The following is a 15,717-nucleotide window of genomic DNA, read 5'->3' on the forward strand; positions in this document are numbered from 1 at the left end:
GGAAATCCAGATTCACTTAACAGCCATGTTACTCACTTAACAGCTGCAGTGATTCACTTAAGAACTGTGGCAAGGAAGGTCATGAAATAGGGGGAACATTCATTTTACAACTGTCTTGCTTAGCAACAGAAACGTTGGGCTCAATTTGTAAGTTGGTTGCAAGTTGAGGTCTAATTGTATCATAACAGCAATCTGTGTTTTACCAGTTAAGAAATGAACATTCCATGGATTGTCATTAAGGCATCATTTTAGACTAGAAGCACAAGTCTGTCAATTCAAATGCTGCACTAACTGATCATTAAACTTTAACAGTCCTTCATTTCTATAAACAGCTTACTCCCACATAAAAAAACAAGAAAACATTTTTAAAATCTCATTTAAACCTTAATTATAGAAAAGGAATACTATACACTTGATATTCCTGCTGTTCTGACCTAGGCTTCACCAGAGCAGTGTTTCTCAACCTTAGCAACTTGAAGATGTCTGGACTTCAACTCCCAGAATTCCCCAGCCAGCGAATGCTGGCTGGGGAATTCTGGGAGTTGAAGTCCGGACATCTTCAAGTTGCCAAGGTTGGGAAACACTGCACCAGAGCATAAAGCCAACTCCTTGTCCCAACAAAAACCCCTTTTATTAACTTATTGTGAATTCTTCTCATTCACATCCAGCAAAGTCTTTCAAGGGGGAGGATTTATGGTCACAGACCTTATCTGGCTTGAAGAGCTGCCAGGCCAATATCTGCAAAACGTGGCAAGGAGTCTCAGAGAGTCTCGAACTAATTGTCTCCTGCAAACTCCACTCCCCTTTCTCTCCTCTGTTATTTCCTCTGGGAGAGGCCATTCATCATCCACCTGTGGCCTTTATCCCAAATCGACCTCTGTTCTTTAGCTGTTCCCTTTGTCTGGCAACTCTGTCCATGCGCACACTGGGAACAGGCTCCAGCTGTTCATCTGCCTCACTGCTGTCCGACTCCGAAGGCAGCTGATAATTGGCATACGGCTCTGGCCCCCTCTCTGCCTCCGACACAGAGCCTTCATCAGAGCCTTCCCCAGACTCCAGGACTGGCCCATGTTCCTCCCCAACCTCCTCACTGTCCAAATCTGCTGCCAGCTCCACTGTCTGCTGGTGGGCCACAGCACCTGCTTCCTTTTTTTTCCCCCCGGCAACCTGGCAACAAGGAGTTTGTTAAGTCTACAATAATATTTCATTTCTTTCTACCGTAGTCTCAGTCATTTCCACAAAACAAAAATGGATTTAAAGTTGGAATGAAGCTTGAAGGACTGGACCCTGAACATCCATCTTTATTTTGCGTTCTTTCTGTTGCTGAGGTACTGGTCTGATTTTTTCAAATAACAAAGAAAATAACTGGGAGAGAGATGAAAAGCATGTCAATGATCAGTTAATTAATTCTGGCCGAAGTTAATGAAATGCCTACTGGCTTAAGGAATGCTTTTTAAAAACATTTTAATATACTGTCTTGGTGATGTTGATATACATTGGTAAATTAACTGAATATTTTTCACCCTCAAAAAAAAATATTGGCAGCCTGAAAAGATATTGACAGATAAGACCAACAATCTGAACATTTTTAATTGGTTTTTTATATAGTTCTTATACAGGTGGCTCAGTGGGTAAGTTGCTGAGCTTGTCGATCAGAAGGTCGGCAGTTTAGTGGTTCGAATCCCTAGAGCCACGTACAGCGTGAGCTCCCGTTACCTGTCCCAGCTTCTGCCAACCTAGCACTTCAAAAGCATGTAAAAATGCAAGTAGAAAAATAGGAACCACCTTTGGTGGGAAGGTAACAGCACTCCGTGCGCCTTCAGCATTTAGTTATGCCGGCCACATACTTGAGTTCTGCTAAGTAAAGTGTGCAAAAACAGTGTCTGTGAACTATGGCGCCACCAATAAATTAATACAATTAATGCATCCACTGTTAAAAGTTAATCTTGTTGAAAAAGAAATAAGAGCAGAGCTTTTTAACACAGGCTTTTGGTGTGTTTTGCAAAAGTAACAATCTCGCCATTGTGGTCGGTTGTAGGTGCAGGGATACCGACTGCGGTTACATTTTGATGGTTATTCAGAGTTTTACGACTTCTGGGTTAATGCTGATTCAACAGACATCCATCCTGTTGGCTGGTGTGAAAAAACAGGTCACAAGGTGCTCCCTCCTAAAGGTAGAGTGTGTGTGTGTGCGTGTGTGCATATATGTATATGTGTGTATGTGAATGTGTATGTATATGTACATGTACTGTATATGCATATGTATCTACCGGTTATCTATCTATCTATCTATCTATCTATCTATCTATCTATCTATCTATCTATCTATCTATCTATCTATCTATCTATCTATCTATCTTTCTATCATTTGTCTGTCTGTCTGTCTACCTATCTTTTTAACCATTCTAATCAGAAATGGGACTTTGGACTGCAATATTTGGACTACAGAGCCTCTTGTAAGTGAAATCTTTCAGGAGAGAAAGTTATTTCTAGGTTGATCATTTTGAGGTGTAACTTAATTTAGAGACCTTAAATCTTTCTTCTTCCCCTCTTCTCCATATTGTACTGAAGCGAGTGGACACGTCTTCTCCTTCCACCCCCCAAAAGAACAGTGCATTCCCATTTTCTACAAACTGGGAGCGCTGCTCTTTTTGAACTACAATCTTATCAAGGCTTGTTTCTGAGAAACTTAGTTTAAACTAATAATACTTGAACCAAGTGATAGCTTTAATCAAGAGTCTAATCTCCTGTTAAATCACTGAATTGGCTAAAAAGGAAAGAAGTGAGATTGATCCTTTGCACAATAGCCACAAAATATAGATTTTTTTCATGAAAGATTAACTACATTTTTCTACTACTATGTGTGTGTCTTCGAATCAGTGTTAACTGCTGGTGATTGCCTGAACTAGTTCCTGCAGTTTTCTTGGCAAGTTTTGGGGGAATGATTTGCCATTGCTTGTTCCTAGGGTTGAGAGAGAGAGAGAGAGAGACTGGCCCTAAATCACTCAGCTGGATTTATGCTATCATGAAAACAAATGATTAGGATCTTTTGTTTTGTTCTGAGGACTATATATTGGAGAATCTAATGGAAAGTAAAGCTTGCATGTATTCACATTATTATTTAAGAAGTAATGCATGTTGTTCCATTAAAGTTGAGCATTAGAAATGTTAAACAATTGGAAATTCTTTCAGCGATACATAATTTAACCAATGAATTCAGTACTTATTTTGTTTCATACGGACTTCCAAATTTTCAGATTAATGACTCATAACTGCACTATTGTATTTAAAACACACAAAAAAAGAAAAAAAGGAGAAATATTTATAAAAGCCCAGAGACCCTAATTGTTCCACAAACACAGCTATCACGCACATTTCAAATGCTTCCCATACTGTTTCTAAATGTGAGAACGCAGTCTGTGGTACACCACAGGCTTTTTTTATTTATTTATCAAAAATCTTTTTTTCTTTCTTTCTTTGTCTAGGTTACAAAGATGGGGAATTTAACTGGGCTTCCTATTTGAAGACCTGCAAATCTCAGGCTGCCCCCAAAAACCTTTTCAAGATCCTAAGCACAGTGAGTAGCAACGCCAGTTTCTAGTTTGTCTGTTTTGGGTCTTTTCTGTCGAAGGTATCAAGGTGCCTTTGGCTAATGCTTAAAATTGAAACAAAACCGCTGAGAGAGAGCGCGAGAAGGAAGCAAAAATAAAATAGGAACTATTATCTCTCACGTTATATTTAGAATTCAGAGTTTATTGCCTGCATTTGTTTGTTTAGAATTCAGAGTTTATTGGTTTGTGTTTATCTGAGCAGGGGAGTAAATTAGCCAAGCACAGCTGGCACAGAGTAGCTGGCTTTTTATCTCCTGTGTTAACCCTGCTCACAGAACCTCCGGCATTTGTTCAGTGTTCGAGCTGAAAACATTTATTGATTCATGTTCCTGCTGCTCATCTGGGTATCTTTTTCTAGTTGCACATCCAGTGTTTTTCAGGTATTTTGGTTCCTTTGGATTCTACTCTTGTCAAGTAGCCACATTTCTTCACTCATATGCCAATCCTTTAGATTTCAGTGAATTAAAAAGATGTTTTTAATTTTGCATTCAGAGTTTCACAGCTTTACGGAAACTTAACGATCAAGGTCACCCATCTCATGAAGCCAATAGTTCAAATTATGATTTCTTAAATAAAGCACAAGTCTCACAGCCTATTAAACCAAAATCAAACATGTCCTGCAGGGGTGGGCTGCTAGGGATTCACAGGGGTTCAGGAGAACCTCTAGCTAAGTTTCTGTACAGTTTGGAGAACCCCCAAATCCCCGCCCACCCCTCCCCGGCCTTCCCAAGAGTCCCCATGCAGCCCATTTTGGATGCAGGTAAGTGCAGGGCATGTGCGGAGGCTCAGGGAGGATGAAAAACGGGCCTACTAGAAGTTCAGGAAGGCTGGAAATGGGCCCATTTCTGGCCTCCAGAGCCTGGGGAGGCCATTTTCGCCCTCCCAGAGGTTAGAGGAAAGCCTCTGGAGTCCGAGGAAGGGCAAAAAGGCCCTGTCCTCGCCATGGTGCAGGAGGCCAACTAGGCCACGCCCACCATGGCCACACCCATTCATCAACCGGGCAGAGAACCCCTCGCTAAAATTTTTGAAGCCCACCCCTGAACATGTACTATTTTGATTTAGAATCTTATGTGGATCCAGCAGTAAGATCAGATTTTTTTCAACTCAGTGCAGACTGAAATACATCTAATGGCAATGTTTTTCCCCTCCCTGTTTTCTCCTATCCAATAGCCAGTCACACCTTCTGGTTTTCGGGTGGGCATGAAGTTGGAGGCAGTGGACAAAAAGAACCCTTCCCTGATGTGCGTGGCAACCATTGCAGACATGTTGGATAATCGACTGCTAGTTCATTTTGACAACTGGGGCGAAAGCTATGATTACTGGTAAGAACAAGAATTGGTTGTGTTGGTCAGAGCAATCAGGTATTGCTGAAGAACTGCAGAATGTAAAATCATTTTGAGATAGGGACACCTCTGGAGCCAGTTCTGTGTTCAGCTGCATCCAACTTTATTCACCATTCGGTTTGTTGAAGTTCTAATTGTAAGCCCCTGGTGAAATACGTGCAGCATTCCATCCAGATAACTATATTTTGGACCACATAGCTTGTCTACAAACTGTAATGAATAAAGAATTAAAATCTAAACTTAGTTTGGTCTAATGTAGAGAGATAAATTCAAACCATATAGCTTACCATGTATGAGATAATACAGGAATGTGCAATTAGAAGAGAATATTTGTATCAATTAGAAGAGAATATTTGTAGCTCAAAGTTGAACTGTGAAGTCCTTGGTGCTCTCTTGGTGCTTTTCTTGCAGACATTTCATTACCAAACTAGGTTACATCATCAGTGCACTGATGCATTGCAAGAAAACCACCAAGCTCAGAGAGCACCATTTACAACTTAAATTTACTCAAAAGTCTGTTTGACAGGTGTTTGGGATAATAAAGGGTAAAATGGGTGTTTTAACTTCCTGGAAATTGGATTTTTCAGTTAGAGCTTGTTAAAAAAGCTCCCTATATTTCATAAATACAAAAAAATCATTCTAACTCTGGATTACCATTTTCGGATCTTGAAGGCTACAAAAGAGATGCTATTGACTTGCCCTATTGCATCCTTGATATTAATGCTCAGCATAGAAACATTAGGCAAAGTTTACATAGCTGTATTTCATCGTGTATAATATACCTTTGGTGCAGGTGTGATGCAAGCAGTCCATATATTCGACCAGTTGGTTACTGTCAAGAAACTGGAACTCCCTTAACAACACCAGCTGGTAGGTTAAAAGCACCTCATTTTCAGATGGTAGCATCTGCACGAAATTTAAAAGCTGCAACAGAATTATGTTATGTGTCTTATTTCAGTCACTCTGCTTACACTGAGGAAGTCCTACTTACTTGTGCATGTTCTACAGATATTTTTAGAAAGTATGTGTCCCAACCAAATTCTTATTCCTTGGAGCAGGGGTGAAATGCTCCCAGTTCGAACCAGGTCGCCCGAACTGATAGTAAAAAAAATGCTACCGGTTCGGGTGAACTGGTATTTCCGAAGGACATCATCACGTCCATTTTCGACGCTCTGCGCATGCATGGAAGGTCCTGCACATGCGCGGAGGTGGCGTGTGTGCTCACATTTGTGAACCGGTAGTGAAGGTAGGTAGATTACACACCTGCATTGGAGTGCTAGACAAAATTTGGCTCATGTAAATTTATCTGGGAGTTTCAGCAGAAATTGATTAACAACAGTATCATACAAGGGGAATGCAGGATCTGAATATTTTCTTCAAAAGGAGCAGGACGTTAATAAAAGAGAAAGACTAACTTCTTCCATTAAGTTGATTCAGATTTACTGGCACAGTTTGGTTAAAGCCTCAATTGATTCTTACTTTGTTGCTTGCCATGTTTCTGTAGATATTCCATCAATTCCTGTAGTCATCTGGCTTGGTAATGACTGGAGTGCTAATCTCACTTAAACCTCTAGTAAGACTAGAATACTAGAATGATGCTCTTATAAATAGGGAATACCTTCCAAGATATCTTAGATGCTGCTATTTGATTGTATAGAATTTTGGTAGGCTTTTTCCATCTTTGATCTTCTTTCAGTCAGTTACTATCAGTCCATTGGCAGCTTTGAACTTCAAGCTTGAAACATCGTCCTGAGTTCAGAAATCTTTTGGAATATTGTCCTTGATTTTCCATGTCTATTTCCATCTTTCATATCTTTACAAATGTCATTATACTCTTCTAACAGCTCTTTGAAATTCTTTCAGTTCCTTCCTAAGATATTTCTCTTTCTTGTCTTTGGTTTTTGACTCTGCTTTTTTTTTCCTGTTTCTTGATCTTTTATTGTTTGATTTCATGCCATATTTGTTCTGGTTTCCACTCAGTGAGTTCCTGTGGTTTTCTATAAAAGTAATTCCTGATGTTTTCCTTGAAAATGTTAACTCCAGATCATATCGTGGAAGCTAGCTTTCTTCTTCCACTTTAGCTTGACTTAGAATTTGCAGATGAGCAGAGTGTGTGATCTGTTCCACAGTCAGCTCCTTACTGTATCTTTGTTAATTTTTTCCACCTGCTTGTACCAATATTGTAGTCAATTTTGTTCTCTGTATTCTTTTTGTTGTTTGAAAACTATTAGCAATGAATAAATCATTGGCTTGTCAGAACCGGGTAAATTCTCCTGTTTCATTTCTATTTCCCAGGCACATCCTCCAAATATATTTTTCTCCTTACTTTTTCCCAGTTTAGCATTCCAGTTTCCAACTGCAAGCAACATATCATAAAAGGGTTGTTGTTATAGGTAAAATAGGAGGAGGGAGAAGCATTATGTATGTTCGGCTCCTTGAGTTACCTATAAAGTAATAAACGCAGGATAAAAATCAAATAAATACCTTGCATGTTCTTGTCAATTTCAGATTGAACTTGATTATAAAACCTATCAACAAACTCTTCTTCTGCTTCAGTGGGTGAAGCATAAACTTGGAAAATAATTGGATCAAAGATTCATTATTGCGATATTATGGAAGCACTGCGGACATTGTACCCAAATTATGTCCTTGAGATACCCTTCCTTTTTTGTTTCCTGAGTAGTAAATGATCTTTTTAATGGAAAGTGTCCGATTCAGTCCATTTCAATTTGTTGATGTCTAAGAGTCAATATTCCATTGATTCATTTCATCTTTCACTGTATTGAACTTTTCTATGTTGATGCTGATGTATTGGTTGGTTAGTACAATATAAAGGCCATCCAACTCCCAGGGAATCTTACATTAAAAATGACTAAAATAGGACGGCATAGAGCCTGGGCGAGTGGGCAGGCCCACCCAAGATTTCCACTACCAGTTCCACTATTCAGCTAGTTCAGTATTCGGTGTGCTTCCTCCTCCTATATTTTTACTACAACAACCCTGTGAGGTGGGTTGGCCTAGAGAGAGAATGACTAGCCCAAGATGACCTATCTGGCTTTCATGGCTAAGGTGGGGTTTGAATTCACGGTCTCCCCTTTTCTAGCCTGATTCCTTAACCACTAGACCAAACTAACTCTCCGTTATCACTAAAATGATCATCTACCACCAGCATCTTGCAATGTTGCTGTCTAGTTTAAGTGCTTTAATTGGGCAGCTGGGATGAATGACTTTCACACCTTGGGTGACCTTGCTTGATTATATACTCTTCGTACGCAGATACGTGCCAGAAACCAAAAGACCAGGTACAGGTGGTCTTCATGCGTGCCAGAAATCAGAAGACCAAATGGCCGGTGCGCATGCGTGCCAGAAACCAGAAGATCATCTTCCTGGTGCACGCATGTACACCAGGTGGCTGTTCTTCCGGTTTCCTGCTCTCCCGCGTGCATGAAGACTAGGTGGCTGCCATGCTGGAATTTGGAAGAGCAATGGGAGATGGCTTGCGTGCCCAGAGAGATGGCTCTTTGTGCCACTTCTGGCACTCGTGCCATAGGTTCGCCATCATGGGTATAGAGAATACCTACTTAAAGACATTCTTTAAATCCAGCTCTTTATAGAAAGATAGTGGTGGAAATTCCTTGTCAGCTTCTTAGCATTTGTGTTGCTACTTCTGTTATTGCTCATGGATGTATTTCAGAAACCAACAGTTTCATGTGCAACACTAAGATGGCCTCCCCACATCGGAATTGGAATTGATTTGTGTTCTTATTTTCCCCTCTTACTCTCTTTTTACCTCGTACTCTATTTCTCTCCTGACAAACCATAATTTATAGCTTTGGTTGTCAATCAGTCTCCGTTGCAGATGCAGTGACAAGCGAATGGTTTGCCGGAAAAAGAGAGACGTTGGGGGAAGCATAGGGAGGGAGAAACTATATTTGAACGCAAGGTTCGTTTTGTGTAGTTGCAAAGTGGAAGCTTACAATAGTTAAAAGCAAGTGAGCAATTGCATAATGAACGTGTTTTTATGACGTTATTTTATTGCTTGAGTTGTTCTGTTCTACGGCCGCAATTCAGCTAAGCTAACGCAAGCCACTCATAACGTAGGCATGCGATCTCAAGCTCAGTTATTATCACAGCCATTCAATAATGAATTGGTCTTGCATAGGTAGGTGTAAACTGAGGATCATCTGAAATCTCTTTACAGAATACAAAGATTTCAAAAGCTTCTCATGGGAGAAATATCTGGAAGAAACTGGTTCTCAGGCAGCACCAGCAAGAGCATTTAAACTGGTTGGTCAAGAGCTTTTTTTTGTTTTGTTTAGTTTTGTTTTATATTAAAATAGCTGATAACCTGATGTTGCCCTGGTATTTATTTATCCTAATCCTGTATTAGACAGGAAAAGCCCTGATTTCAGCCACAATTAAATTAGTTACAAATGTTTACCCCGTGGCCCAGAAATGTTTTATTGATCATGGCCATACATTTGTCCTCAAAGATAATCAAAACCTTGTTGAAACTGTCTAGGCCAAACATAATTTCTAATGTTGGATTTTCCCCCTTACCAGAGGTGTCCCACCTTGTGGAGTAGTGTGAAGCCTTTACCATGGCAACTCCAAATGCGCTGTATAGTAGAAGCCATTTTACGGCAGTACGAAAGAAGCCATTTTAAGGCACAACAGAGTGTATCTTAACAACACCTCCGCCCCGCCCCTGAGGAGTGTTAGGGGTGTCTTACCACCACAGTATTTGTTTCCAGAGAGTTAGTCATCTCTGTACCAAGCTTAGTTGAAATTGCTCGAGGCGTTCCAGAGTTACACTGGAACACACACACACACACACACCCCACACAGAGCCATTTTATATATAGAGAGATGAACCATATCACCGAATGATGTAATTGCGTTTTTGTACTATCTCCTAAATAACCATAGTCAGGGCACATTTATTTTGATTATGATTGTCGTCATTGTTATCAATTTCCCCTATTGCATTAGAAAGTATCTAGATAAATTAGACAGCAATCTTGGCCTTAAGTGCCTATTACCAATGTAACACACATGCCAGAAGAGAAAGTCGGAAGCGCCTGTTTCCGCAATTGAACAAACTAATTTGTTGTGACATACAAAAAAATGAGAATTGAATCGCCATATTCACAACTCGGTCCAGTTGCATGTAACAGCAAATTACATTTAAATTAAAGTAGAAAATAGACATTTTCAATCTTTTCTTAAAACATGTGATGGGGAGGTGGGGCACTGCTCCCGCCTAGTCCCATTAATGCCAGGATATGATGTAATGAAGTCTTCAAATATGCCCTTTAAATGATATAGCTACCATCCTTAGTTGCCTCTGACTGCATGTGTAATTTATTTTATAGCGTCCAGCTCATGGATTTCAGCCTAATATGAAACTGGAAGCAGTGGACAGAAGAAACCCTATGCTAATTAGAGTGGCAACTATAATTGAAAAGGATGACCATCGTGTCAAGGTATGTAAACTAATAGCAGCATTGAACCTCATAAAAATCCCTTAATAATTCGAAAGTGAAAACTTTTATTTTGGTTCTTCAGGTGAAGGTGGACTGCAAAGCCAAAGCCAGTCAGCCAGTTTATTTGGGAGGGGGGGGGGGAGGCTGAGAGTTGGAAAAGAAGGCAGAATTTGATTTAGCTTTGTTCTCTAAGGAACTTAAAGTTGGGTTTATTTATGTTGCTGAGCCAGAGGGAGCAACCAAGCAGGGAATTAGTCTGGAATCATTGTGTGGGCACATAAAGGCAAGATCCAAACCCGCCTTGAATGCTGTTGAATCTTACCTAGCCTGGGCCAGGTGCAAATTGCCAGTCTGGGAAGATTTCTGTGAAAGAGGCATTGAGCAATAAAGTAGTTAATTGAACTCTTCACATGAGGATCTGGTTTTTCATGCCTGACAATTTCTATGCCATGAGATTCAATGACTGGAGGAAAAAAAAACTTTCTACCATAGAATCTGGAGGCATGGAACTCTACTGATTTAAAGGCTAAATCTTGTAATCTAAAGAGCTACTTCTATTCTTTTATTATTATTCATTGATTGTCAAGTTATATATGGATCCTCCAGGTAGACTAGTCTGGACCCAACAGAGACAATACTGAGTTAGATGGACCTACAGTATAATAGGAATCTTCCTGTGTTACATAGTAGTTGGATTTTTCTCCTAACTTAGCTGCCATAAAACTGGGTTAGGTTCAATTCCAAAACAAATCCTGAGTATAAATGTGAGTTACAGGTAGTCCTTGGCTTATGACCACAGTTGAGGCCAAAATTTCTGTTGCTAAGCGAGACCATTGTTAATTAGCTTTGCCCCATTTTACGACCTTCTCTCTCCGCAGTTAAGTGTATCACTGCAGATGTTAAGTTAGTAACAAGTGAATCTGACTTCCCCACTGACTTTTGATCACATGACCATGGAGAAGTTGCAAGGGCCATAAGTGAAAAAACAATCACAAATTTCTTTTTTCAGTGCCATTGTAACTTCAAACTGTCACTAAGCAAATAGTTGTACTACCTGTATAAGTAAACTTTGTCTATTATCCCCTTTCGATCTGCTTTATTAAGGTGCACTTCGATGGTTGGGATCATGCCTTTGACTTTTGGGTTGATGCTGACAGTCCAGATATTCATCCCATGGGCTGGTGTGCCAAAACTGGACACGCCTTGCAACTCCCACCAGGTAAGAGGAGAAATAACAGGAGGGTTTTTTCCCCCTTCCCTCCCACACTCAGATCTTATAATTTGCAAAAAGACAGAAACGAGAGCCATGGTGGCGCAGTAGTTAGAGTGCAATACTTCAGGCTACTTCTGCTGACTGCCAGCTGCCTGCAATTTGCAAACCGGCAAATAAGTTGGCCCTCCCCCACTGCCTCCCTGATCTTCTTTTGTTGCCCTGAACAAGAGAACAAAGCTAGAAAGCAAGTTAGTGGGGTGGGGAGTAGGGATTTTGCAGTATCTTTCCCTTGCTACATCCACAAAGCCACACCCACAAAGCCACGCCCGTAGAACCAGTAGTAAGAAGTTTTGAATCCCATCACTGGCAGAACTACAGGCCACTTCTGCTGACTGCTGGCTGCCTGCAATTTGGCAGTTCAAATCTCACCAGGCTCAAGGTTGACTCAGCCTTCCATCCTTCCGAGATGGGTAAAATGAGGACCCAGATGGTTGGGGGCAAGAGGCTGACTCTGTAAACTGCTTAGAGAGGGCTGTCAAAGCACTATGAGGCAGTATATAAGTCTAAGTGCTATTGCTACTCCTGAACTGGCTTTGTTTTTCTAGGGACTTCCAATGCAGCATCAATGCCAGCAGGACAAGTATGCCCTACTCCTGGTTGTCAGGGATTGGGTCATGTCAGGGGACCGCGATACGGAACCCATTACACGTATGTATTCCCTGAGAGTTACAGGACAGCTTTCCCGAGGAGTGTATCTCCTGTATTTAAAAAACAGCACACCGCTTCAGTCAACAACTGTAAATACAAATGCGGACCTTAGTTCTAAAGTGTTGTGTTGTAGCTCCCTCTTGTGCTTTGTGTTTGGCGTCCTTTGACCGTCAGGCAAATAACTACTAGCATGATAAGAAAAGCAGTATCAACATCTGTCTTACCTGTTAGGGAGATCCACGTGATTATTTGCTAGCTCTAAGCATTCAAAGTCCCAAAGTGATCCTCTCATATTTATTCCAGGAGGTGGGGAAAAGCTGGAATGGCTCAAAACAATATCCCATATTTTCCCTAGCTTTCCCCACCTAGCCAAATTTAATAGAGAATTGCTCCTTGCTTCAGAGAAGAGGTTGTGTATCACAGATTCTTTGACGATAGAGTACTATACATCAGAATAATAGGGGCAGAATCTATATTCCAGATCTCGAGGTCGGTAGAGATTCTCAGCCATCCAGGTCATGGTTGTGCCAGAAGAGCTTTTTCAGGAGTCAACTGGACTTCCTTGTTGTTTTTTCTTAGAAGACATTTTGCTTCTCATCCTAGAAGCTTCTATATTATATTCCTTCTGCGAGGAATATAAATCCTTCCAACATTATCCTGTAGAGAGAGAGAACACACCAAGGTCTGTGTAGCAATTTTTAAAAAAATGTGCAGTAGAAATCTGGTGGCGCGGATAAGCATATAAATAATAGAGATCCTGAATCCTATTATTTTCAGCATGGGAAACTTTGCTGATGGCTACGAAGAAGAGAAAGCCAGAATCTACTCTTTTATTCTCCTGCTTCTTCCTTCTAAATCCATTCAAAGCCATTTGTTAAATCATTCTTCTCTTAAAACTCTTCCTGCATGCTGCCTCTAGCTAGACCTTTTGATGCTCTGTATTCCGTGCGAGGTTTTGCTTTGATTTAATGTTGCTCCCAGCTCAGCCAGGTTCTCAGCCTTCCTCAGGAGCATTTGTTTTGTTTTCTGCTCGCTGGGTCTGAAAACGTCCTCCCCCTCTATAGAATTTCTCATTTAGTAAACAATTCGATTTCCTTCCCGAGCTCCATTTGCCTACCAATCCTACCATTATTTTTGCTCTTGCAGGGTTGATGTGTTATATGCCCGCTTGTTTATTTAAGGTAGCCTTCTGTTAAAAAAAAAAAAAGGAAAAGAAAAGAAATCTGCATGGTTTTTTTGCAATGGAAACGTTGTTTTGTTGCTTTTGATGTAGGTTAATTGGCTGCCCTTATTCCGAAACCAGCCGCACCCGAGATGGTTTGTTACAGGATCGCCTTGGTGGAGAAAAACCATCGCCTGGGAGTGGTGCTCCCAAACCCAAGAAATCTGACATTTCAGCACAACTTCCAGATTTGCAAGGAGATTCTCCACAGTCCAGGTGAAGCTGTAGATTGCATCCTGAGACCTGCTTTACCCTGTTTTATTAAGTTTTTATTTGGACTGACTACTGCAAAAGAATTCTTGCCATTTTGCTGGCTTTTATTCTCTCGTGTCTGTAAATCCGGTTCGTAAAGTTTGGCAAACTTTATGAACTTTTAAGTTTGAGTTGGATTTTTTTGAGGGGGGAGGTTTGCAGCACTGTGCTTCTCTGTGCTTTGGTAGGAAGTGTACAATACAAGTCTAGCTGGGCAAATTGAAATGGGGCAAAGCAATGATTCTTAGCCTATGGTCTGCAGACCATTGGGAGACGGCGATGTCACAGAGGTTTAGAGTAATAGATAGGATTAAGAAATGTTATGATTTAAATCTTGAGTTAAGTCTTTGGGGTCCATGGCCACATTTATTTTTTTTATTATTATTTTAGGTGACAAATAAATTTAATAAATTAATACATACACCAATACATAAATTCCATACTTTATGATAATTATCTTGAAATCACATACAAATTCATGCTAGTTATAATGCCCAAATGTTTCCTTTCCCCCCCAATCTGAAACCCACTTTTTACAGAGAGTTCGTTTCGATCTTCCATCGTCATGTTGTTTAGCAACATCTTTGCTTTCTCCTTATTAATTTTAAATCCAAACAATGCTCTAAATTCTCTTACTTTTGCCATTAACGCGTCTGTCCCTTCAAGACAGTCCTCCTGAATTAAAACCAAGTCATTGGTGAAGGCTCTTAGTTGTATGCACTTCTTTTTTAACTTTCACCCCAAGCAATTCTCTCATTTGTTTTATGTCCCTATTCAAACATTAAGGCCCAGGATGAATAGCAGTGGTGAAAGTGGCCATGGCCACTTTTAAATGGTCCGTGCTAGTGAAGCATGGTCCGTGGTGAAGAAAAGGTTAAGAACCATTGGTGTAAAGTCTACAGAGTACAAAATTAGTTGTATAGTGGAATGTTTATTCCAGTATAGTTATATCCCAACTACACGATTGCCTCAAAGGACTTAATGAGATGAAACTGACATCTGAGCCAGACCTTATCAATCTAGCCATGCGCATGAAACTCTCCTGGGTCCTGTTCTCTAGATAGGTAGATGGGTTGGAAGTGACAAGTATGGATGGATGGATATAGAATGCATATTTTTCTTATCAGAAAGTCATCCACGCAAGAAGGAGAGGGGTCAGGGAGAAGCAGCGTTCATAGCTTTTCTGAACAGTCTGAGACCAGCCAAGAGAAAGACTGGGCCGAAGGGGAAAGACCTACTATTACTAAAATCAAAGCAAAAGGGTAAGCAACATGTTTCAATCAGAGTCCAACCTATCAAGCGGTTTAGGTTTGAAGAAAGTTTGGAAATAGGTGGGCTGCAGATAGGAAGGGGACTTTATTTTACAAACGCATGGACTCATTCAATGACACAAATGCGTTCGATGGGTTCATATCCAAACAATCTCAAAATAAATTCAAGTTGTTTCCCTCAGTTCTGAAGCCTGTAAAAATGACCATTCCTTTGTGTACTTGTTTTGATCAAATGCTGGCTAACATAAGCCGTAACGCAGCTACAGGCCACAATATCCCTGTTAGTCTTTGAAGTGCCATCTTCAGGAAATATTTTAATGCAGGTAGTTCTTGACTTCTGACCACAAATGAGGCCAACATTTTTTTCAAGACAGTTAAGTGAATTTCCCCTATTTCACAAACTTTCTTGCCACAGTTCTTAAATGAACCACTGCAGTGATTTAAGTTAGTAACATGATTATTGAATCTCCTTCCCCATTGATTTTGATGGTTAGAAGGTTACAAAACTGAGACCGTCTGGGTCCCCTGTAAATTACATGCCAGTTGCTAAGCATCCAAATTTTGATCATGTGATCATGTGGCTGTAATTATCATATGGTCTGAAAACTGGT

The 15,717-nt window shown here is 40.4% G+C and overlaps 1 protein-coding gene across 1 annotated transcript in view; it reads left to right on the forward strand.

Annotated features, from left to right (window-relative positions):
* The window catches only part of LOC106553699 (lethal(3)malignant brain tumor-like protein 4), a 51,404-nt gene that overhangs the window by 18,659 nt on the left and 17,028 nt on the right, over positions 1 to 15,717 (forward strand). The window contains exons 6-16 of the mRNA XM_087728193.1: positions 1,224 to 1,328; positions 2,039 to 2,174; positions 3,486 to 3,577; positions 4,782 to 4,933; positions 5,748 to 5,824; positions 9,156 to 9,241; positions 10,330 to 10,440; positions 11,545 to 11,659; positions 12,259 to 12,361; positions 13,635 to 13,799; positions 14,963 to 15,097. Coding sequence (XP_087584319.1) covers positions 1,224 to 1,328; positions 2,039 to 2,174; positions 3,486 to 3,577; positions 4,782 to 4,933; positions 5,748 to 5,824; positions 9,156 to 9,241; positions 10,330 to 10,440; positions 11,545 to 11,659; positions 12,259 to 12,361; positions 13,635 to 13,799; positions 14,963 to 15,097 — 1,277 coding nt within the window. The remainder of the gene's footprint in view (positions 1 to 1,223; positions 1,329 to 2,038; positions 2,175 to 3,485; positions 3,578 to 4,781; positions 4,934 to 5,747; positions 5,825 to 9,155; positions 9,242 to 10,329; positions 10,441 to 11,544; positions 11,660 to 12,258; positions 12,362 to 13,634; positions 13,800 to 14,962; positions 15,098 to 15,717) is intronic.

This window comes from Thamnophis sirtalis, unplaced genomic scaffold (genome assembly GCF_051295495.1).
Source record: "Thamnophis sirtalis isolate CommonGarterSnake01/CBP01778 unplaced genomic scaffold, rThaSir2_p1.2 scaffold_13, whole genome shotgun sequence".
NCBI classification, from domain to species: domain Eukaryota; kingdom Metazoa; phylum Chordata; class Lepidosauria; order Squamata; family Natricidae; genus Thamnophis; species Thamnophis sirtalis.